This window comes from Schistocerca serialis, chromosome 4 (assembly GCF_023864345.2).
Source record: "Schistocerca serialis cubense isolate TAMUIC-IGC-003099 chromosome 4, iqSchSeri2.2, whole genome shotgun sequence".
In the NCBI taxonomy this organism is placed as follows: Eukaryota; Metazoa; Arthropoda; class Insecta; order Orthoptera; family Acrididae; genus Schistocerca; species Schistocerca serialis.
In genome coordinates this window covers 121,946,042-121,971,895 of record NC_064641.1, presented here as the reverse complement: position 1 = coordinate 121,971,895, position 25,854 = coordinate 121,946,042, and the positions used below count along the sequence as shown (strand labels likewise).

The window sequence follows — 25,854 nt, the reverse complement described above, 5'->3', positions numbered from 1 at the left end:
AAACAAGGCCCCCGGAGTAGACAATATTCCATTGGAACTACTGACGGCCGTGGGAGAGCCAGTCCTGACAACACTCTACCATCTGGTGAGCAAGATGTATGAAACAGGCGAAATACCCTCAGACTTCAAGAAGAATATAATAATTCCAATCCCAAAGAAAGCAGGTGTTGACAGATGTGAAAATTACCGAACTATCAGCTTAATAAGTCACAGCTGCAAAATATTAACACGAATTCTTTACAGACGAATGGAAAAACTAGTAGAAGCCAACCTCGGGGAAGATCAGTTTGGATTCCGTAGAAACACTGGAACACGTGAGGCAGTACTGACCATACGACTTATCTTAGAAGAAAGATTAAGGAAAGGCAAACCTACATTTCTAGCATGTGTAGACTTAGAGAAAGCTTTTGACAATGTTGACTGGAATACTCTCTTTCAAATTCTAAAGGTGGCAGGGGTAAAATACAGGGAGCGAAAGGCTATTTACAATTTGTACAGAAACCAGATGGCAGTTATAAGAGTCGAGGGACATGAAAGGGAAGCAGTGGTTGGGAAGGGAGTAAGACAGGGTTGTAGCCTCTCCCCGATGTTGTTCAATCTGTATATTGAGCAAGCAGTAAAGGAAACAAAAGAAAAATTCGGAGTAGATATTAAAATTCATGGAGAAGAAATAAAAACTTTGAGGTTCGCCGATGACATTGTAATTCTGTCAGAGACAGCAAAGGACTTGGAAGAGCAGTTGAATGGAATGGACAGTGTCTTGAAAGGAGGATATAAGATGAACATCAACAAAAGCAATACAAGGATAATGGAATGTAGTCTAATTAAGTCGGGTGATGCTGAGGGAATTAGATTAGGAAATGAGACACTTAAAGTAGTAAAGGAGTTTTGCTATTTGGGGAGCAAAATAACTGATGATGGTCGAAGTAGAGAGGATATAAAATGTAGGCTGGCAACGGCAAGGAAAGCGTTTCTGAAGAAGAGAAATTTGTTAACATCCAGTATTGATTTAAGTGTCAGGAAGTCATTTCTGAAAGTATTCGTATGGAGTGTAGCCATGTATGGAAGTGAAACATGGACGATAAATAGTTTGGACAAGAAGAGAATAGAAGCTTTCGAAATGTGGTGCTACAGAAGAATGCTGAAGATTAGATTGGTAGATCACACAACTAATGAGGAAGTATTGAATAGGATTGGGGAGAAGAGAAGTTTGTGGCACAACTTGACCAGAAGAAGGGATCGGTTGGTAGGACATGTTCTGAGGCATCAAGGGATCACTAATTTAGTATTGGAGGGCAGCGTGGAGGGTAAAAATCGTAGAGGGAGACCAAGAGATGAATCCACTAAGCAGATTCAGAAGGATGTAGGTTGCAGTAGGTACTGGGAGATGAAAAAGCTTGCACAGGATAGAGTAGCATGGAGAGTTGCATCAAACCAGTCTCAGGACTGAAGACCACAACAACAACATGACACCTTTTGGAAAAGGCCATGTCCATATAAGTGTTGCTCACAGATTCATGTTACATCACACAAACATGGTACACCTTCAGCTGTGTGCTTGTGCTCCCGTGCAGATTGCGTCAGATAAGCGCCACAATAACAACGAAATAAACTATTGCACAGTAAGTACCTTGATTTTCCTATTATGCATGCAATAATAAGAATCTGTAAAGGGGATTGTGAGAAATATGTATTTCATATGCCAGTAAAGCACAGTTTTGTAGTATTTACTGTTCTTAAAGGCCACTCACTAAGGTAGTTAATTTTAAATATTGTAAGGGGACATCCTCCTCTAGCATTACTTTTCCTCAACAGTAGCTGTCGATACCAGTATTATTTTTCGAATTTTCGGCAGGTCAGCTGCTTTCCTGAAAACTTTCATATAATTTTATACACAAAATGCTATATTTCAAACTAAAATTTATGAAAATGAATTACTTTATAAAATGTTTTATTCTTGATGTTATAATCGATAAGTAATAGTTCTGAATGTACGGTTAAAATTACATTTTTTTTCGAAACATTTGAATTTACGAACTATTGGTACACTTAAAATTTATATTATTGATTACGCAATGCTGTACTGGTTACTGTGTTTACTTCCGGATTCATTTATGGAATAATGATCGAAAGTAATAATGTAACAGAAACTAGCAGAAATTCATTTGTTAAGAAAAATTGTAAACCCTTTCTGATATGGTTGTTACCGCAGAATGTAGTAGTAGTAAGTATGCCTCTGATGTGATCAAACGTATTTTTGTATATTGTGTGAAAATGTAATTTCGGCTTTGTTAATGTGAAAAATCAGAAGAGTGTATGATGTACTAAAATTTGAGAAAATATATCAACATAAAAACAAAATTCTGCAACAACAAACTTAAAATTTATGTAGATCAATGCAACCGTGAGGACCTAAAATGCGACGTTTTCAGGTTCAAGAATCAGACCCCTACACAAGAAGAAGTGGAACCAACTCAACAGGAAAAACTAAGTGAACTAGAAAGTTTGTTGTAATATTCACTCCTCTCAAATCTTCATAGAAGAGTAATAAGGACAATAGATGGAATTAGGAAGGAGCAGGAGATTACAATATTTACGATCTGTCACATGGTTCCGATGTAAGACCCATCTAGTGGCTGCAACACACTATACTAATGTTGTCTTTGCAATAACACCTGTCTGTTGTACCTTATAAGCTGTTTAAAGTGGATTCGCACTATCTAGAATATGTCCAACATATGCAAACAGACATGCTATTGTCTATCGTGTTTGTGGGACGTAACAAGTATCTGTGAACAATATCTTTATGGACATGGCCTTTTGCAAAAGGTGCTTTATGTCTTTAAATACTTTAGTAATGACAAAGCTTTTACAATGTCCTAATTTTTATCCACTTGACATCTTCTGCTTAATGTTCAGCGTAAAACGAACATGTTCAGCGTAAAAAGAACACTTATTACAACAAAATGATTTTTGAGGCGTGGAAATGTGCAGGTCCGCTTCCGGTTTTTATAATACCAAACTAAACTGTTATATCAAATTTATATGTTAACTTATGAGACATATTCCATGTATATGCACTTTCTTACAGACCTGAAGGTAACAGCAAAGTCTGTTGAAACCGGTTGCCTTAAATAAAGAAATATTTTAAGCGATCTTGGCTGTTGAATGAATTTTAATAATTTATAGTTCAGTTTGATGGATGGGCATCCACAGCCAAATTTTTGCAAGTTGAATGAAAACCGCTGCAACTGTTGTAAAAACCGTAAACAATTTTATGCCAGGACCATACGACAGAGACAAAAAATATACAGAAGACCAAATACCTGTATTAAGTTGGCAGGCCACTTTTACAATGGGATCGCAACTCTTTCTTCAAACTTTTTAGGAAATTTCACGAAAAGCGATGGGCGGGGAAACGCAGCATGAAACTAGAACCTATGAACAAATGGGATCACAGAAAAGCAGAAGCGTGAGCAGCCTCCGATAAACTTTAAGGAAATGGTTGGAAACGGGGCGTACAAATCTCAAACGTACAAAAAAAAATTTCAAGGAGCCAGAAACCCTACTAAATATTCGGCTTCGCGGCTGTCTATGCTTCTGTGCTAATGTGGAAAAAAAGTTTGAGGATGTGAAATTGTATATGCATATGAAAGGATTTCCACAGATTGTATGAAAATCCCTTGCATTGTCCCAATACTGAGGTGGTCAATCGCACTACAAATGATGATTTTCTTAAATTTATCACTTTCACATAATTTACTGTATTTTCGTCTTGCTGTAATACATTTTCGGTATGCTGTTTTGTACATCTTAAGGGATTTAATGAAACTGTTGAAAACGTCATGTATTTCTAATGTCTCTGTGTTTGTTGTTCATCTGGAAAAGATATCATGAATCACGTTTCGAGTTCCATTTCCTTTGATGATAAATATCTTTCATCTACAAACACATTTTTTTTTCTTTGGTTTACATCCACGTGTTATTAACGTAATCCCCCAAACGTCTATTTTCAGAAATTATTATTGAAAGCAAAATCAAAATGTGATCACGCCAATCCGTTTCTCTGTATATGATGTGTATATGATATAAATAAGACTGAAATTTCTCTCTATTTGAAAAGGTGTACTAATTCTTTGCTGTCTTATAAAATTTATAATTTCAACGAATCTCATGTTCTTTTGGTAAGGAGTTAAGATTGACATAATGCGAGACTTCCAGCAGCACTGCAGCCACCCTCACATACACCTCTAATACTCTGTTATGCGTCACAGGATAACTTTATTAGTCTGCTAAGATATTTCGCTCCTCATGTGTCACTTTCTAGTACCACTCAGTAGGAACAGCCCTACCCCTCCACTCTTTCTGATGCCCTCACCTACTCTCCCTCACACTCTCATGCACTCTCCCTCACACTCTCACCCACTCTCCCTCACACTCATCCACTCTCCCTCACACTCTCAGTCACTCTTTCTCAAATTCTCATCCACTCTCTCTCATGCTCTCGTGCACTCTCTCTCTCACTCTCCCTCACACTCTCACCGACTCTTCCTCACACCCTCACCTACTCTCCCGCACACTCTCACCTACTCTCCCTCACACTCTCACCCACTGTCCCCCACACTCTCACCCACTCTTTCTCAAACTCTCACCCACTCTTTCTCAAACTCTCACCCACTCTTTCTCAAACTCTCACTCACTCTCTCTCATGCTCTCACGCACTCTCTCTCTCTCTCTCTCTCACACACACTTCACACACGTGCGTTTATCTCCCCCTGTACTCACGTGGGCAGTGTGGTAACTGTGAGCTGACAGTGGTCTGTGGAGGACACGGCAGGTGCTGCTCAGATGGTGCCGGGGCTTCAGGCCAGCAGGTCCATCCATCCCATGACATCGGACACTGATCTGTAAACCACAAAGTGAAACGTAGTACATTCCAGTCGGTAAATACCTGACACACAAACATCCATAATTGAAATAAACATGGCTACCTCCTAGTGTAGGGTAACCCTTTCACGTTAATATCAGCAACGGCTCATCATGCTATGGACTCACATGACATGTGGAACATCCCCCATGACTAAAAGAAACTTGTTAGCGCTGGGTCTAAGGCTAGCACTCCTAGCTCGATGTCGTTTCAAATGTGCCCATCGCAACTGATGTCACCTAATGATGCCTCGTTGCCTCTCCCCGCCAGAAGACTCACTGATGAACAATGTGTTGTGTTCAAGATATTACGTCACAATGTAGCATTCTAGTTCTAGAGCCAGCACATTAACAACCACAGACTTTAACAAATCGATCAGAGGATTAATGTACCCGCAGAGAAAAATGAGTTTTCCTTACTTGGCAAACGCAAAGGCTTAGAAACACACTGAGTATCTCGCGAAAAATCCAGACTTTAACATTAACAGAGACTTAGGAACGATCGCGACTGGAACAGGAGAAGGGAAAGTGACATTTGTATACAAAGTAGCCACCGGGCTTGCAGAGTAGAATTCTTCTCCGTGCGTCTGATCGACCCAGATGTCGCCGTTGGTCTTTGTTCTGGACTGGAATTCAGGAGGACAACAGTTCAAATCCGCGTCCAGCTATCCAGATTTAGATTTTCCGTGGATTCCCAAAATCGCACCAGGCACATGCCGGAATGGTTCCTTTGAAAGGGCACTGCCGATTTCCTTCACCATCTTTCAACAATCTGAGGTTGTGCTCTGACTACAATAACTTCGATGCCGCAGGGACATTAAACTCTAATCTTCCTTCCTTCCACGCCTCTGCTAGTCTGCTTCCTATTGTCCTCTAGGTTCGTCCATCATGCGTTATTTTACTGTAAAATAACCAATTTTCATTGTTTTTTAAAACTTTACGCCATGTTAATTTCTGCTACTCTCGTGTATTTCTTAATATCTCAATAAGTTTATCTCACTCATTTCGACTTGGACTCTTTGCATTTCCTCTTAAATTTATTCATAATTATGTATACCGCTGGGTTAGTTGTTGCTGTACATGAAATGCATTCGCAGTTGCAAATACGGACAACTATCAGCAGTATAAGGGAATGATGATAGTGAAAATTTGTGCCAGAACAGCACTCGAAGCCGGATCTCCCGTTCTACGCGATCCATCGCCTTACCGCTTCGGTCATCCGTGCACTACTCACAGCCAGAAACAAACTTCCACATGTCGCCGTCGCTGGATCCCTACTTGTACTCGTACACATTATGTAAGTCTTGTATAAGGCGGACATTTTAACTGAAAGTACCCGCCCGGTATCGGCGGATGAATACGATATTAAAGTTTCTGTATTATAAAGAATGACGGCACAAATTTCAGCCATCGTCATTTCATTATACAGCCAATTGTAAAGCTTGTATTTTTAACAACACAGGCACTGCAATATTCTTCGTCCATCCATAAGGTCGAATATTTCCTGAGTCATTCATAGCTCCTTGGCCTCTTCTCTGACCATGCCTACAGCGTCCATAACTGCCTTAATTAGTTACTTGAATGTTATATTTCGCCCCTCATGTACTATACTACTCTTCACACTTTCGCTTTGGTCCCTCCATACCGCATCGGAATGATGCTGTTGTCAGAGTATAACACGGTGGCTGGGTACCATCACCACGTCCTGATGCGTTGGTAGTGAAAATTATATTGTAGTGCTAACATTATTCTCCCAGTAATTCCCCCTTCCCTCCACAGTCCCACTCGAGATTCTTCAAAGGAACCAGGTATAAAATAGTTCCAAATGTGTGATTACGTTATATATGAGTTAACGTGTTAAATATTTGACTTTAAGCACGTAAAATGTTAGGACTCCAAAACTGGATGGGTCAGGAACATTCAGCGAGGAATCAAATGGCTCTAAGCACTATGGGACTTAACATCTGAGGTCATCAGTTCCCTAGACTTAGAACTACTTAAACCTGACTAAGCTAAGGACATCACACAAATCCATGGCCGGGGCAGGGTTCGAGCCTGCAACCGTAGCAGCAGCACAGTTCTGCACTGAAGCGCCTAGAACCTTCAGTGAGGAATAAACTGTATTCCTTTCATTACTTTGTGCGACTGTACGCGAGGAGATGTTTCGAAAAAGCTTTAAATTACGTTGTATATGTGCAGACTGAAGCGAAGAATGAAAATATGGACCAAGACGGGATTCTAATCCAGGATGTGCTAACCATCACATCACCCCGGCACAGTGGCTTTTCACAACGGAATGAACTACCCTAGCACGCCTTCCTCTTCACCCCAAATTCATTTTCACGCCTCAACCCACTTGGTGTTCCCCCTAAACGCGAACAGCATTGTAGAGGTTCTCCAACCGTATTGGAATAGCACCTCACCATTGAACGAAACGAGGGATCCTGTCTGAAACCAAGGCATAGGTGCTTTCATCAAATAAAACTATTTTTGAGGTGTGACTTTTCAGGCTTTACGGACGGATCTGCTGCAAATACTCTTCTCGGGTTTGCCGCCGGATAATACAGTGCAAATCGCACAACATTTCGTCACTACATGTGTTACACATCTTCAGGTGGCGGTAGTTGCTGTGGTCGCTACTGCAAGACGCGACTGATGGCCGTCAAAGCGTCGAACCGCTGTATCGACGAAATATTGTGGGATTTGCACAGTAGGATTCGATGGTAAACCAGAGAAGAGTATTTGCACCTCTTCAAGTGTCAGACATCATGGTTGAGATTTGGAAATGTCTGTGGAATCATATAGTTTTATTTCTTTACATTATATTTTGAGTTTGTTGTAAGTCACCGCCGGCCGGGGTGGCCAAGCGGTTAAAGGCGCTACAGTCTGGAACCGCGCGACCGCTACGGTCGCAGGTTCGAATCCTGCCTCGGGCATGGATGTGTGTGATGTCCTTAGGTTAGTTAGGTTTAAATATTTCTAAGTTCTAGGGGACTGATGACCTTAGAAGTTAAGTCCCATAGTGCTCAGAGCCATTTGAACCATTTTTGTAAGTCACCCAATTGCTCTCAGACTCAAATACTGTAGTAATATAGTGTGGGTAATTTGTGTGCCTCATTTACGCTGCTACTAGACATGTACAGTTATCGAAGGAGGTGACGCAGTGGTTAGCACACTGAGCCCGCATTCGGGAGGACAACGGTTCAAGCCCACGTCCGGCCATCCTGATCTAGGTTCTCCGTAATTCCCCTAAATCGCTGCAGGCAAATGCCGGGATGGTTCCTCCAAAAGGCCACGCCCGACTTCCTTTCCCATCCTTCTCTAATCCGATGGGACCGATGACCTCGCTGTCTGGTCCCTTCAAAGCAATGAACCAACCATCTACAGTTTGTAACTTTAATGTTTTAATTATTGTGTCATACCTTTAATGTGAAGTTGGTTGGTTGATTTTGGGAGAGGGGACCAAACAGCGAGCTCATCGCTCCCATTTTAACGTGAGTTATACGTATTAACGAGTAGATACGCAAGTTTTTTAAATTTTTAAATTCGGTCCATAATTACGCCGAATTTTGTCAGTCAAATTATTGCAGACTCTGGAAGCCTTTAGATAGGCAACCTGTAATTGGTATTGGGTGACTGGGTGACAGTTTATTATCCTCCAGATGCAAAAGGCAGTGTTCTGACTGACAGACTTAGCATCACCCAACCGAAACTACTAAGAATAGAATCTTGAAATCTGAAGAGGTTCTTGATCTTATACTATGGGCATCGTTTAAGAACCAATATTTCGAAATTCTACCTCAATGGCAGTGGTTCCCAAGCTTTCTTAGGCCATTACCCCTGAATGGAATGAGACTTAGCTCTAACCCCCCGCCTTCCTCCTCTCCCACCACCTGCTGCCCCCCCCCCTCCTTCCTCACATTATTACCAACTACATTGTAGAATGAACGACTTTTCTTGGAACACTTTTATTTTTAAAATGGTAAAAGATGAATGATATTTAGTTTGTGTGTCTGTGTGTATGTGTGTGTGAGAGAGAGAGAGAGAGAGTTGTGCGTGCATGTATTTGTGTTTGTGTGTGTGTGTGTGTGTGTTAGAATGACTCATGAAGGAATTCGTGGTGCATCGCAAATGCTACTCATTACTCCTTATCAGATAAGAAAGCTAACTATCCACAGTGAGGGTACACACTTGTTACAAAACATGCTTCTCCTGTATTACTCCTCTACACTGCGGCACTCGCTTGACCTGCACACTGCAACACCATTTAAAATCAACCAAGTGAGAAAGTGTACACTATACTTACTGTTGGTAAATCACTTGATTGCTGCACTCCTTACTTCTGAACTGGCATGAATTGGAAGACTTCAGGCTGTTAATGCTTTGTGTCTGACCACAGCCACTAACAGTAATAATAATAATACTGGTACAGCACTATAGCGCCCGTTATGTAGTTACTGCTATGTCGTGCTGCCAATTAATTTATTTATCTGTTTCGAAGAGAGTAATGAAGCAATTTCTGGACTACTCCAGGTACTATCTATAACATGACACATTTAGCATTTGTCCCGTATATGTCTCACTTTTATCAGCACCGATATACGGGACAAAGCATAACATATGTGTGTAATGGGCGGACTATGTGGGAAACCTGTAACCTGCATCGCATTAATATTACTAAGCTGAGAAAAAGTAATTATTGATAACTTATATCATCGGTATTAGAGACTTACTAAATTTTGATAATAGTAATGATCTTTTGAGAATAATTTAGATTCGTGGCTGAAGCAGAATCGAATCGTTCAGTTTTTACCCCTCAGAAAATTTCACTTTAGCCTTCAGGGGGTAGTTACCCCAGGTTGGGAACCACTGCTCTAAGGGGATGAACATTTGGGTAGTTACCCCAGGTTGGGAACCACTGCTCTAAGGGGATGAACATTTTTTAAAAAATATGTCGCTATTAAGGCAGTTTTGCTGCAAGAACTACGAAAATTGATATTTGGTATCTCGGTCAGAAACGAAGAAATACTTGTTACAGTATTTTTACAAATTCAGCCCCTCAACGGGTGAAATAACGGGCGACCTTTTTAAAATAAATCGTTAGTAAACTACCAGCAACATTTTTAAAGCTACAGCAATCAAAAGTAGTATTTGACTTCTTGGTTAGAAATTTTAAAAAATACGTGTTTTACTGTTTTTGGAAATTAAACCTCTAAGGCGGTGAAGCAGGGGATGAAACGTTTTAGGAAAATATTTCATTGTGGAAGTGGAATGGCTTCTTAGTCAAAAGTATATTTGGAAAAGAACATGCCCTTAATTAGCTTGAAAAGTTTAGAAGGTGCTGCAATTTGTGAATTAGATCAAAGAAAGCTACGTAACAGTCATAACGACAAATCGGCTTTGTCTAAACTGCATAATATGAAACTATTGTCTGAAACACTAATTTTTCATTATGCTTAATATACGTTTATAAAATTATTTTTGTTGTAATTACTACGGAAACGTACGATTACTGATGACAAAATGTATGTCGCGTTTAAATGTGATTCTATGTACAGGGATATCAATTTGAGATGAGAGAATTCAGTATCCGGATTAAGACTAGCTCTGATACCTATACAACCACTTATCTAGTGTCTCCTTTTTTATAATTCGCCATATGAAATTAAATTAAGCCGGTGGGAGCACTTCAGTTATGCAAAGACTGGCAGCCGTGTACAGAGTCACTGACTCTTTTAACAGTGTGATTTACCAATGAGCAATAGGCATGACAACGTACAAATTCGATTAAATAAAAAACAAAACAAAAGTCGGTGCGGACCATACTGGCAACGCTGGAGAAGCAGCGGGTTGGGTAAGCTACAGTAGTAGTAGTATACTGTATGTAGACGCGGGTTTGGTAAGCTACAGTAGTAGTAGTATACTGTATGTAGACGCGGGTTGGGTAAGCTACAGTAGTAGTAGTATACTGTATGTAGATGCGTGTTGGATAAGCTACAGTAGTAGTAGTAGTATATTGAATGTAGATGCGGGTTGGGTAAGTTACAGTAGTAGTAGTATACTGTATGTAGACGCGGGTTGGGTAAGCTATAGTAGTAGTAGTATACTGTATGTAGACGTGGGTTGGGTAAGCTACAGTAGTAGTAGTATACTGTATGTAGACGCGGGTTGGGTAAGCTACAGTAGTAGTAGTATACTGTATGTAGACGCGGGTTGGGTAAGCTACAGTAGTAGCAGTATACTGTATGTAGACGCAGGTTGGGTAAGCTACAGTAGTAGTAGTATACTGTATGTAGACGCGGGTTGGGTAAGCTACAGTAGTAGTAGTATACTGTATGTAGATGCGGGTTGGGTAAGCTGCAGTAGTAGTAGTATACCGTATGTGGAAGCGGGTTGGGTAAGCTACAGTTGTAGTAGTATACTGTATGTAGACGCGGGTTGGGTAAGCTATTGGGTAAGCTACAGTAGTAGTAGTACACTGTATGTAGACGCAGGTTGGGTAAGCTATAGTAGTAGTAGTATACTGTATGTAGACGCGGGTTGGGTAAGCTACATTAGTAGTAGTATACTGTATGTAGATGCGGGTTGGGTAAGCTACAGTAGTAGTAGTATACCGTATGTAGACGCGGGTTGGGTAAGCTACAGTAGTAGTAATAGACCCGCGCCCTACCTGGCGCTGGCTGGCCCGAGGAGTTGGCCATGAGGGCGCAGCAGCGGTCGGCCTCGTCGCAGCAGGAGAGCCACCTGCTGGCCAGCTGCTCCTCCCTGAAGCTGTCCCACACCAGCCGCCGCAGCTGGTCGCGGCTCTCCACCACCTCCTGAAACACGGAAACGTCGCACACACCGCTCTCAATTTTCACACTTCTGTTTCATGTTTACCTATACACCAATTCGCCAATAATTACGAACACTGCCTCCCCCGACATTGCAAGCCACCTGGTGGCGCTGTGGGCACACGACGCCGTAACAAAAGGACATAACTGAAGCATACATGGACAGGTATGGGTTGCAAATTGGGAAATCCATTAAGATAATCGACTTTAACGAGGCGCAGATTATTATTTTTCCTGTCAGGTTTCTCTGTTTGGCCTGAGATATAACTCTCACTAATCTAAAACATATTGTGTCAGGTATTTGTACAATTTCACTGGATAATTTCGATATTGTTCAGCTTTAAAGACATATGCGATGCTTTTTAACTAATCTGTTGTACTCTGTAAGTATACAAATGGAACTTTGCACCCTCATACTTTTTCAGTTTTTCTATTTTTGTATGCAATGTACTTTCATAATTTTTTAATGTTGATATTGATAATTATCCTGGATGATGCCTAAATCCGAAACCACTAGGTGACTAACGGGACACATAAACAGCTGATGGTTAAGATGCGTTATGTAAAGCACTTCCAAGGCTCATAGTAAGCGTCAGTGAGTAGTACGTGTGACGATCAGTTCTATTGTCACAATCTGTTTATCTACATCTACATTTATACTCCGCAAGCCACCCAACGGTGTGTGGCGGAGGGCAGTTTACGTGCCAGTGTCATTACCTCCATTTCCTGTTCCAGTCGCGTATTGTTCGCGGGAATAACAACTGCCGGAAAGCCTCCGTGCCACTCGAATCTCTCTAATTTTACATTCGTGATCTCCTCGGGAGGTATAAGTAGGGGGAAGCAATGTATTCGATACCTCATCCAGAAACGCACCCTCTCGAAACCTGGCGAGCAAGCTACACCGCGATGCAGAGCGCCTCTCTTGCAGAGTGTGCCACTTGAGTTTGCTAAACATCTCCGTAACGCTATCACGCTTACCAGATAACCCTGTGACGAAACGCGCTGCTCTTCTTTGGATCTTCTCTATCTCCTATGTCAACCCGACCTGGTGCGGATCCCACACTGATGAGCAATACTCAAGTATAGGTCGAACGAGTGTTTTGTAAGCCACCTCCTTTGTTGATGGACTACATTTTCTAAAGTCTCTCCCAATGCATCTCAAATTGGCTTCCGCTTTACCAACAATTAATTTTCGACTGCTCCCGGCGGAGGTTCGAGACCTCCCTCGGGCATGTGTGTGTGTGTTTGTCCTTAGGATAATTTAGGTTAAGTAGTGTGTAAGCTTAGGGACTGATGACCTTAGCAGTTAAGTCCCATAAAATTTCACACACATTTTTTTAACAAGAATTTTTTTATGATCATTCCACTTCAAATCGTTCCATACGCATACTCCCAGATATTTTACAGAGGTAACTGCTACCATCGTTTGTTCCACTATCATATAATCATACAATAAAGGATCCTTCTTTCTATGTATTCGCAATACATTACATTTGTCTATGTTAAGGGTCAGTTGCCACTCCCTGCACCAAGTGCTTGTACGCTGCAGATCTTCCTGCATTTCGCTGCAATTTTCTAATGCTGCAACTTCTCTGTATACTACAGCATCATCCGCGAAAAGCCGCATGGAACTTCCGACACTATCTACTAGGTCATTTATATTTATTGTGAAAAGCAATGGTCCCATAACACTCCCCGGTGGCACGCCAGAGGTTACTTTAACGTATGTAGACGTCTCTCCATTGAGAATAACATACTGTGTTCTGTTTGCTAAAAACTCTTCAATCCATCCACACAGCTGGTCTGATATTCCGTAGGCTCTTACTTTGTTTATCAGGCGGCAGTGCGGAACTGTATGAAACGCCTTCCGGAAGTCAAGGAAAATGGCGTCTATCTGGGAGCCTGTGTCTGGGTCTCATGAACAAATAAAGCGAATTGGGTCTCACACGATCGCTGTTTCCGGAATCCATGTTGATTCCTACAGAGTAGATTCTGGGCTTCCAGAAATGACATGATACGCGAGCAAAACATGTTCTACAATTCTAAAACAGATCGATGTCAGAGATTAGGCCTATAGTTTTGCGCATCTGCTCGATGACACGTCTTGAAAACTGGAACTACCTGTGCTCTTCACAGTGACATGCATCAGCTTATCCATCGTCACCCTATCATGTGCAGTTTCTTGTGGTTCAGAGCCACTTTTTTACTAACTGAACTGACTGCGACAGATGAGCCCACGTCCCTATCTTCCCATGATCTGGAAATAGTGGTGCTTCCATTTTCGTTGACACAGCAAAATCAGCGTTGTATACTTTTTATACCGACTGTAATAATTACACCGCAGGAAGAATTGGCGTGGTATTGTCTTTGAAACAGTCAAGGACCCCAACTGATAGTCTGAGGTTGTGTTTGGCGCATAGCAGTAGTCAGGGCCTTGCAGGTGAACGTCGAACATTATGGCCAAAATGCTTGGCAGATTTTGGAAACATTCCGTGTATCACTCATTCTCACCTAACCATTCCACGGGATTTCCAAGAACGAAATTGATTCAAGTTCACAACGAGGAAGGCCGAATACTGTCAGCAGCACCTTTTGTAGCTACTGCCATCATCATTACAGTCCTTCGTTCAGCAGATGTGATTCTGCCATTTTAGTGGAATCCACTTTGTCCTCTGCGATTTTTATTTTTTTACAGTAATTAGCAAGAGTGAAACTAAAGGCTCCAGCAAACGTTCACAAAATTTTTCCGTTTATATCAATATTTTTGTTTCCGTAGTTATTTTCTTTTCCATATTCGTACTATGTTCTCATCTGAAAGTAATGAGGCGTGTGAAATTATTATGGAGGATATTAGTTAATGAGGGGTGTATTTAATCAAACATGGAGCAAGTTTAAACACAGTTTTTTTTAAACCTGTCCTAAGTTCCCTGTGTAAATGTGTCTCTTAACCACATTTTAATTCCAATTATACCTTAAACTTTATTCATGACCACCATTATAACTCAACAGCTAGAAATCACTACAAAATGAGAGATATGTTTTTATCGCTGCTTATACAGGGTGTTTCCATAAGAGCGTGCGAAAATGTAACAGGAAAATTTGAGGTAGAGAACCTGGGGTCGGAGAAGCTAGTTTAAGGAGATAGGGAAGTAAACTTGTCTACCGCTTTGTCTAGCATTGCTGTTTACCAGCTTATTTACAACCAAAATGCGTGCAAGTTTACACGTACTGTGCTGTTTGTTTATACGTGCATTCTTTATTTCTTGCGAGAAACAAAGAGGACGTGCCTGATTACCAGGAAGTTACGATGCAGGTTGTGTTTACTTTACTTGTCCATAAGGTGGCACTCTTGTATCGTATTTACATTGTCTCATGACATAACGTGCTATGAACCAACGACCGAGCCATTAATTAGTGCTATTCAGAGACTACAGTATAATACGATGGAGCAGTACCAGTACTTATTTCCTGGTCGCTGGATAGCAAGGGGAAGTCCTATTCCATGGCCTGTGAGGACACCTGACCTGCATCCCCATGATTATTTCCTACGGGGATATCTAACATCACTTGTGTATGAGACCCCAGTGGATGCGGAAATGGAATTAGATGCCATAATTGTAGCTGCCTGTGATGTGATTCGAAACACACCAAGGATATTTGTCAGGATGCGTCAGAAACTTGCTCGCCGATGTCATGCTTACATTGAGGTTGATGACCGTCAGTTTCAACACATTTTGTAGATAGAGCACAAATGGTACGCTCAGTGTGTCAATGATGGTGCTTGCAGTTCACTAATGTTGGCTCTGAGCACTATGGGACTCAACTTCTAAGGTCATCAGTCCCCTAGAACTTAGAACTAGTTAAACCTAACTAACCTAGGGACATCACACACATCCATGCCCGAGGCGGGAATCGAATCTGCGACCTTAGCGGTCTCGTGGTTCCAGTCTGCAGCGCCTAGAACCGCACGGCCACTTCGGCCGGCAACTAGCGTTAAATAATAAAGTACACAATAATGTGATTTTATTCCTATTATCTCCTTAAGCTGGCTTCTCCGTCTCTAGGTTCCGTACCTCAAATTGTTCAGAGGAGCATCCTCTATGTCGGGTTGAAATTTTGCACGCTCTTAGGGAAACATTCTGTATGTAGATTACGTCTTACACTAGCCCATCAAAAAATGTCCGAACACACATTTGTAATACGGAATCGACCGCCAGATGTTAAGAAAGGCGGAATCGCCCGTGTGAAAGGAGGAGGGGAGTATCGTGTTGTCAGAAGAAAAGCAGTGACAGCTCAGTAATAGCGAACGTGGATTAGTTCTTAGACATCACCTGATTAATAGATCCATCAAACACATCTCAAGCCTTCTAAACTTGCCCAAGCCGACGGTGATGTGAGTGCGAAGTGGAAACCTCAAGACCATAGATCTCAAGTACTGACGGATAGGGACAGTCGAGCTTTGTAAAATCCGCGTGAAATCAACGGAAGGAATCACTCGTGAGTTCCAAACTTTCGCCAGCAGTCCAGCTGGCGCAGTCACTGTGCGTAGGGAGTTACAAATAGAGGGGTACAATGGTCGAGCAGACGTCCTCATAAGCCATGCATTTCTGTAATCAGTACTAAGTAGGACACTTAATACTTTTAAAAACATTTGGAAAGCGGAACACAACGATACTTAAAAAAAAATATCATATTGCCTCTCGACATATAACAAAAAATTTATCGATATATCGACGGAAAAAATATCGACGTACTGGCCAAAAAAAAAAAAAAAAAATACCACCTGCACATTTTAAATACACTGACGGTTTTAGAGCTGTATATTTAAGTAGTGTTTTGTTATTAGACATTCCGTGTATCAACACGCTAGCAGCCCGTTATCCCCCCTTAGAGCAAGAATTGAAAGGTAAACATTGCACGTTCACGGATGGCGATAACCACTTTGCCAACAGTGGTAACTGCAGGTAAGTGGCACAATAAAACGTGTCCGATGAGTCCGTCAATCGGTTTCGTCAGATATCGAATTTTTCCGGAACACTTCATATCGACTCATTTCTGCCAACGCCAGGGACCTAGCAGCTGTAGCATGAAAATTGCGCGCTGATGTAAAACGTTGCAGTTTCTGTTGGTAGCGCCGAGCGCCGATTATGTCAGCATTTCCCATCACACGGCTCCACCCACCACAAAGACCAATCATTTAATTTAAATTTTTGTTCATGAGTTTCAGGAACTGTTTTTGATGAATGGCGATGTGAAGAAATAGCACACGAGGTGCGTTAAAAATTGATTTTTAAAGCAACTGGTGTGCTATTTCTTCACATCGGATATCATGTTATTCCATTCACACCGCCACCCCCGTGGCCAATCGGACTTCTTCTTTGTGCCACCTATACTTGCTTCACAAGGTCAAAGAGAAAGATTGGGCGTGATGAAAGCTCAAAAAGTAGCAAGGCTACTTCGCACAGTGAAAGTAAAATTATGTTCTTCTACAATTTCGAAATAACAATTTCAACTATTTATTGAAAATTTCGAGAAAAATGAAATAGAAAACAAAAATGTCGGGACACCATATTGCAATTTCGGTATCGATATAATGATACTTATGTGGCCGGTCGCTGTGGCCGAGCGGTTCTAGGCGCTTCAGTCTCGAACCGCGCTGCTGCAATGGTCGCAGGTTCGACTCCTGCCGCGGGCATGAATGTGCGTGATGTCCTTAGGTTAGTTAGGTTTAAGTAGTTCTAAGTCTAGGGGACTGATGACCTCAGATGTTAAGTCCCATAGTGCTCAGAGCCATTTGAACCAATTTTGATATGTGCAAAGAGCACCGCCGATATTTACGACGTCTTTTGGAAAAAATTTATACATCGATATTTTATCAACAGCCCTAGAAATAAGTGACGCGTGCAGTGGTCTAGAGAGCGACGCCAGTGGAGAGTGGCTGACTGGAAACGAGTGATGGATCACCCTATACTGTGTGGCAATCCGATGGAAAAGTTTGGGTTTGGCGGATGCCTGGAGGAAGTTACCTGTAGTCCCAAAGGGTGTGGTCCTCTTCTTACGCTTAAGAAAATCCTAATGCGGAAGAATATGATTTTACGCTGCTATTTAGCGCGTACAGTAGAGCAACACTTCGGAGACGAAGATTGCTTATATCAGTTTGACAATTCACGCTGCCATAAAGCAGCATCTGTGAGGCAATGATTTGTGGTCAGTAACATTCCTGAAATGGACTGGCCTGCCCAGAGTGCCGACATGAGTCCAGTGGAACAACTTTAGGACGTGTTAAAACGTCGAGTTGGCTCTAAACCGCATCTTCGGAACAAAACGACCATCTCTGGTGCCGGCTCTTGTGAAAGAATGTGCTGCCGTTCCTCCAGACATTCAGACATCTAAAATTTTTGGTAACATTTTTGGCGAACAGCGGTCTTGTAAGCTATACATAATTAGTGAAAAAGGTGTGTAGATGCAGAGCAGTTTCAGCTACTGAGATCTATTGACTGTTCTGGACATCGTCTACTTCAGCTGATGGCGGTATTCTGAAGATGGCGTGAGACGAGGTCGAAAACGGTCATTTTGAACAAAATAACCATTCCGATCTAGAGTGTTTTTCAGTGAGTTTATTCATATATCTCAATGAAAGTGTCGGCAGCAGCTTACAAACCGTCACACGGGCGAAGGGTGGACACACTTGACATTAATGACCACTAATAGGTGTCCGGGAAGTTTTGATCAGATAGTATACGACGCAATATTAACCGTCTGCTGTGTGAGGGAACCAATACGTGGAAGGCAGGCTCCCTTCACTGCAAGCGCTGCCGCCTGTTCTTCTGACTGGTTGGAGGTGAGATTGCGACTAGAATGTGGTGGGTGATGTTGAATACTGAATCGTAGGTAACGCATTAATACGAGGAGCAGCTCGATCTTTAGGGTACGGTCGCTGTAAACATGACAGTGATGAACTTAAACAATTACATGGAGGAATATCTTCTTCAGGAAAAAACTCTATCTACAAATACGCAGAAGCGCCAAAAAACTGGTATAGGCATGCGTATTCAAATACAATGATATGTAAACAGGCAGAATACGACGCTGCGGTCGGCAACGCCTATATAAAACAAGTGTCTGGCGCTGCTGTTAGAACGGTTACTGTTCCTACAATGGCAGTTTATCAAGATTTAAGTGGGTTTGAACGTGGTGTTATAGTCGGCGTACGAGCGTTGGGACACAGATTCTCCGAGGTAGCGACGAAATTTCCCGTACGACCATTTCACGAGTATACCATCAATGTTAGGAAGCCAGTAAAATATCAAATCTCCGACATCGCTGCGGCTGGAAAAAGACGCTGCGAGAACGTAACCAACGACGACTGAAGAGAATCGTTCAACGTGACAGAAGTGCAACCCTTGCGCAAATCAATAAGTGTCACTGTGCGAACCATTCAACGAAACATCTATATGGGTTTTCGGAGCTGAGGGCACACTCATGACCCTTGATGACTGCACGACACAAAGCTTTACGCCTCGCCTGGGTCCGTCAACATCGTTTGCTGATGACTGGTCGGACGAGTCTCGTTTCAGATTGTATCGAGGGGATGGGAACGTACGGTATGGAGACAACCTAATGAACCCATGGACCCTGCGTGTCAGAAAGGGACTATTAAAGCTGGTGGAGGTTCTGTAATGGTGTGGAGCGTGCGCAATTGGAGCGATATGGGACTCTGGCAGGTGACACGTACGTAACATTCTATCTGATCACCTGCATCAATTCATGTACATTGTGCATTCCGACGGACTTGGGCAATTTGAGGGAGACAACGTGACATCCCACAAGTCCAGAACTGCTACAGAGTGGCTCCAGGAACTCTCTTATGGACACTTCCGCTGGCTACCAAACTCCCTAGACATGAACATTTTTGAGCATATCTGGGATGCCTTGTAACGTGCTGTACAGGAGAGATCTCCACCCCTTCGTACCTCTACGGATTTATGGACAGGCCTGCTGTGTCAGGTCCCTCTAGCACACCTTCAGACATTGGTCGAGCCCATGCCACGTCGTATTGCGGCACTTCTGTATGCTCGCGAGGGCCCTACACGATATTAAGCAGGTGTATCAGTTTCTTTGACTCTTTACTGTATGTGGCGATCACTGAGATACAGGGAAAGAATATGTTATTCCAAATAAAGTTTAATATAGGACGTCAATTCACGTATATGTAAGGCACAGCTTAGACTACCATATAACAACAACTGTGACCTCCGGAAAAACCAGGTGACTGGGCGATTGAAATCTGACTTAACACGGCCAAGCGAATGGGGACACAAAAGCATCGCTTCTCTTGCACTCGCCTCTGGACCTCCTGGCGTACACCCCTTCATGTGGACTGCACGTGGAGCCAACATGGCTCATTTTGTTAAGTTCCGACGCATTTGTTTTGTGAATTGCTGAGATGGCCATGTCTAAGCCGTATCATTCAGGAATTCATGCTGAAAATGTTACCCGCCAGTGTGATTTGATGTATCGGTTCTATTGTTCATAAAAAGGTAGTGTCAAGTGCTTTGGGCAGCTCTTGGGCGAAGAATCATTTGTATACCCAAATGTTAATGTCACTATCCTGCAGTACAGGGTCAGAACATGAATATTACACATTTCCTCCTGCTTAGGTAAACGGACCAAATCGGTTGGTTCCGTTTGCATTGGATGTGGTCCACCGTGGGCTTGATGGGAGTTATCGATGCATCATTAGTCCATGGACGATTCCTAATAAAATCCCATTAAAAGGTTTTTTTATTATATTTTGACTGTCACCGGCGGACCAAAACACAACAGAGGATTCCAAAACGACTTTGCGCAACAAATGGCTGAAATTGTTACGATATATTCCTAAGATCCAGATCTCGAACAACTTTGAAACTTTTCTTGATATCTTCATTCGTTTCAATGACATAGAGGTTCAAAGCTACCCTACATCTACACCTAAAATCCGGATTGAGATGAAATCCAAACAATAAACAACCGCAGAAAATTGCTCAAATCTTAACGCTATATTTTCTAGGCACTTATCGGGAAGAACCATCTCAGCTTTTTCAAAAATGTCTATCCATTATCGAGAAACACTGGATTTTTTTTATTATTTTTTTTTAAATTTTTATTTTTATTTTTTTTTTACCATAGACCACAAGCGGATTCCGAGACGGCATAGCACAGCAAATGCCTGCAATTTATCTTTATCCGTTTTCGAGACACAGAGGTTCAAAATAAAATATACACGTAAAAACCTGTGAGAGTCGAAAACGTTCATAAAGCAACGTACCGCGGAGAAGCGTGCTGCAACGTGTCTACGTTATCATCTGGGAACACCATGCTGTAGTACTGAAGCACATGCAAAAGTTTTGGAACGTAATATCCTGTCCAAGAGGTAAAATTAGTTTTGCATCATTTCAGTTGCAGCTAAGTAAACTATCTAAAGTTTGCTGATCAGTACTCGTACATTTCATATGAGTGACATGCCCTGTTGCAACACGGGAAAGATGGAAACCAGCTTAAAAATGTTCCTATCGGAGCACAAAAAATGCGAATGTGTTAATGTGTATTTAAAAGAGTCTGACCGAGAAGTGGGCTAGCAGGTGCCTCCTTCAAATGGTTCAAACGGCTCTAAGCACTATGGGACTTAACATTTGAGGTCACCAGTCCCCTAGACTTAGAACTACTTAAACGTTACTAACCTAAGAACATCATACATATCCATGACCGAGACAGGATTCGAACCTGCGACCGTAGGAACAGCGTAGTTCCGGACTGAAGCGCCTAGAACCGCTCGGCCACGTGCCTCCTTCTACCTTCAACAGGCCCTTTAAAAATTTTCACGCTTTCATATGCTGAGAGAGAGGAAGACAGTGGCAGCAGCAAAGACACAGAAAAGTAATAAATACTGGAAGAGAGTAGACAGTGGTTGTGTTACAGAAAGAGTGAAGGAGAGAGTGGCAGTATGAGAGAAATTGAAGGACACAGTGGCAGTGGAACAGTGGAACAGTGGTAGGTAAAGAGCGAAGGACACAGTGTCAGTGGGGGAGGAATAAAGAGAAAGTGGAAGTGGGTGAGAGCGATCGATAATGAGAGGCAGAGTATATGGCAAAGACAACAAGGAAGAGAGAGACAAACAGACAGAGCGGCAGTGGGAAGAGACTGCAGTACTTTTAAAGGTGCTGAGGAAGGTAGAACGGGGCAGGTGGTAACCCCACTTCTCTGTCAGAGTATTTTAAATAAACAGGAACGTATTCACGTTATTTGTGCTGCGGCAGGAGCATTTTCCCGCTGGTATTCTGTTATGAGCATTTCATCTCTGTTGAGGTGATTTCTTTGTGACCAAACATAAACCTGTTCCGATCGAGACCTTCTGTGTACAAGACTTAACGTCGCTCATTCGTGGATGTAGGTCATAGTTGAGACTTTCTGTGTACAAGACTTACCGTCGCTCATTCGTGGCTGTAGGTCATAGTTCACGTTACTTTCCCACATGTTTATCACTTACAAGGGAAACTCCCCATCGCAGCCCGCTCAGGTTTAGGGGTAAGAGGCCCCAGTGGACAGCCCGTCAAAAACTGAACACAGATCAAGCATGAAAACAGGAAGAAGGTGTACTGAACTATGAAAAAAAGTAGAAACAGTGAACGGACCAAGAACAAGAAGGGAAATATAGAGCAGCCGTGATGAGAAACGGATTCGTGGTTAAGTGGTTACGGTGTTACATTGCTATACGGCTGAACCGTGTTCAAACCTCCCTCATGCAAGCTTTTTTTTCCACTGTTCGATTTTTCAAATTTGCGTCTGTGTCGTAGAGTAACGTTCGTTTGCAACAGCGAGGTGTAGGGTAGGGACCTATAATGACAGTCGATTCTGCACAACTACTCTATTAGCAGTCGAAATGAAATGGCTTTCGAATGGAAACCGCAAACGTTTGATGACGAGCCGACTAGTCAACCGAATCCTCCACCGGAAAACACTTCTGGAGTGCCATATCTCTTATCGATGCACCTAATTTGTACCATCTGTAAGTGTGTGAGTATGCCTCTTTGCCCGATTTGGTTGTTTGTATGATTGTGAATGTGATCGCTCCGAAGGAAACGATGGAAACATAATAGTTTGTCACATAAGTTGCAACAAGTGAACGCAAACGTATCTCAATCACAGTTCCTCTGTGCTCTGTCAAAACATGTGTCTTTTAACGTTTTTGAAGTTGCATTCCGATTTGGAAGCCTTGACTCTTGAATTCCTCTGTTGTAACATGGTTCATACCCGTTTATGTGTTGTTGCACATCTTTGAGACGTCTATGGGGTATGTTACTATTCATCACATTTACTTACGACGGTAATGTATTCTTACCACATGACTCTTATTCTATAACCAATATGTAGCATGAGTAGTCCTCAGCTCGTGGTCTGCCAGTAGTGTTCTCGCTTCCCGAGCCCGGGGTCCCGGGTTCGATTCTCGGCGGGTTAGGGATTTTTCTTGCCTCGAGATGACTGGGTGTTATTGTGTCGTCTTCATCACTATCATCATTCATCACCATCACGGTCGGGGGAAGACAATAGCAAACCACCTCCACTAGGACCTTGCCTAGATTTAGAAAAGATTGCTGTATGGTGTGGCAGGTGGCCGTTGACACTAAATAACGAAAAGTGTGAGGTGATACACATGAGTTCCAAAAGAAATCCGTTGGAATTCGATTACTCAATAAATAGTACAATTCTCAAGACTGTCAATTCAACTAAGTACCTGGGTGTTAAAATTACGAACAACTTCAGTTGGAAAGACCACATAGTTAATATTGTGGGGAAGGCGAGCCAAAGGTTGCGTTTCATTGGCAGGACACTTAGAAGATGCAACAAGTCCACTAAAGAGACAGCTTACACTACACTCGTTCGTCCTCTGTTAGAATATTGCTGCGCGGTGTGGGATCCTTACCAGGTGGGATTGACGGAGGACATCGAAAGGGTGCAAAAAAGGGCAGCTCGTTTTGTATTATCACGTAATAGGGAAGAGAGTGTGACAGATATGAAACGCGAGTTGGGATGGAAGTCATTAAAGCAAAGACGTTTTCCGTCGCGGCGAGATCTATTTACGAAATTTCAGTCACTAACTTTCTCTTCCGAATGCGAAAATATTTTGTTGAGACCAACGTACATAGGTAGGAATGATCATCAAAATAAAATAATAGAAATCAGAGCTCGAACGGAAATGTTCAGGTGTTCGTTTTTCCCGCGCGCTGTTCGGGAGTGGAATGGTAGAGAGATAGTATGATTGTGGTTCGATGAACCCTCTGCCAAGTACTTAAATGTGAATTGCAGAGCAATCATGTAGATGTAGATGTAGATGTTGATGTAATACGGCGGTGCGGGTCTCCAGCGTCGTTCCCTACGTCCTCGGAGTATGGAAACTCATCATTAGTATGAGAACTTCCAAGACTACAGAAAGAGAAGAAATATTTCATTAACCGGACGGACAGTTCCTAACGTTCCGGAGAGAAAAGAAAAAAAAACAAATTGCTACTTCCCCAAGACGCCTTTTTCAGGTTGCTCTATGCTGCACTTCTTGTTCTTAGACCGTTCACTGTTTGTATTTTGCTTCTTTTTTCACAGTACAGTGCACCTTCTTCCTGTTTTCATGCTTGACCTGTGTTCAGTTTTTGACGGGCTATCCATTGGCCCATCTTACCACTGAGGGGGGCGCGATGGAGAGTTTTCCTTGTTAGATTTCAAACGCAGCAGTACGACTAGAGGCGCCGCCAAACAAACAAATCACTCGCCAGGTGCGGCCTCAGTTCAGGGCAGCCGCCTCCAGATGGTGCTTGCCAACTGGGACCGTCTTCTGCTTCTGCAACGCGTCCATCAGCGCGTCACACCCATTCGCCGACAGTGTTACCAACTCTCACTGACACTGCTGTCAACCAACTTTGTTTCCGCGAATCACCACCGCGGATGGAGGTCCTACAGCCGACTCGTACAAAAGCCAATGTGCCACCGACACCCGCTCAGTTCGTACATACGATATTTCAGTGCTTGTGTTGTTCCGTATTACTATGCAATGATCCTTCAGACATGCATGCATGTCCGGGGGAACAGGCGCAGCGGCGAGTACAGCCGTTATGAAATGCATAAAACATATTCGAAGTAGCGAATACGGACAACTATCAGGTGCATGATTGAATGACGACAGTGAAAAGTTGTGCCGGACCAGGACTCCAACTCGTATTTCGCGCTTATCACGAGTGGTCGCCTTACCGTTGTCTGCCCCTGGTAGCTGAGTGGTCAGCGCGACGGAATATCACACCTAACGGCCCGGGTCCGATTCCCGGCTGGGTCGCACATTTTCTCCGCTCAGGGATTGGGTGTTGTGTTGTCCTTATCATCAGCATTTCATCCCCATCGATATGCAAGTCGTCGAAGTGGCGTCAACTCGAAAGACTTGCACCAGGCGACCGGTCTACACAACGGGAGGCCTTGTCACACGACATTTCCATTTTGCCTTATCGTTAGGCTACGCGAGCACGGTACACGGCTAAACACAAACTTCCGTATGTCGTCAACCATGTGTCAACAACCTGTACTCGTACTTCTAAACAGCGCAACCACTGAAATATTTTATCATGCGGCTTTCAATTAAAATGTCTCCACAGCACAGGAATATACATAACGGATGTACGAGCACAGGTTGTTGTTACATGGTTGACGACGTGTAGAAATTTGGCTCTGACTGTGGCACGTGCTCAGATAGCCGAATGGTAAGACGACCGCTCGCGATAGGCGAGAAATCTGGGTTCGAGTCCTGCTCCGGCAATAACTTTCACTGTCGTCATTCTATTATGCAGCTGATGCTTGTCCACATTCGCAACTGCGAATACATTTAATGGTTCAAATGAGTCTGAGCACTATGGGACTTAACTTCTAAGGTCATCAGTCCCATAGAACTTAGAACTACTGAAACCTAACTAACCTAAGGACATGACACACATCCATGCCCGAGGCAGGATTCGAACCTGCGACCGTAGCGGTCTCGTGGTCCCAGACTGTAGCGCCTAGAACCGCTCAGCCACCCCGG

The 25,854-nt window shown here is 42.7% G+C and overlaps 1 protein-coding gene across 1 annotated transcript in view; it reads right to left on the bottom strand.

Moving 5' to 3' along the window:
- LOC126474309 (corticotropin-releasing factor receptor 1-like) overlaps positions 1–25,854 on the bottom strand; it is a 260,974-nt gene that overhangs the window by 155,532 nt on the left and 79,588 nt on the right. Inside the window, exons 3-4 of the mRNA XM_050101774.1 lie at positions 11,597–11,744; positions 4,786–4,905 (exon numbers count right to left, since the gene is read on the bottom strand). Coding sequence (XP_049957731.1) covers positions 4,786–4,905; positions 11,597–11,744 — 268 coding nt within the window. The remainder of the gene's footprint in view (positions 1–4,785; positions 4,906–11,596; positions 11,745–25,854) is intronic.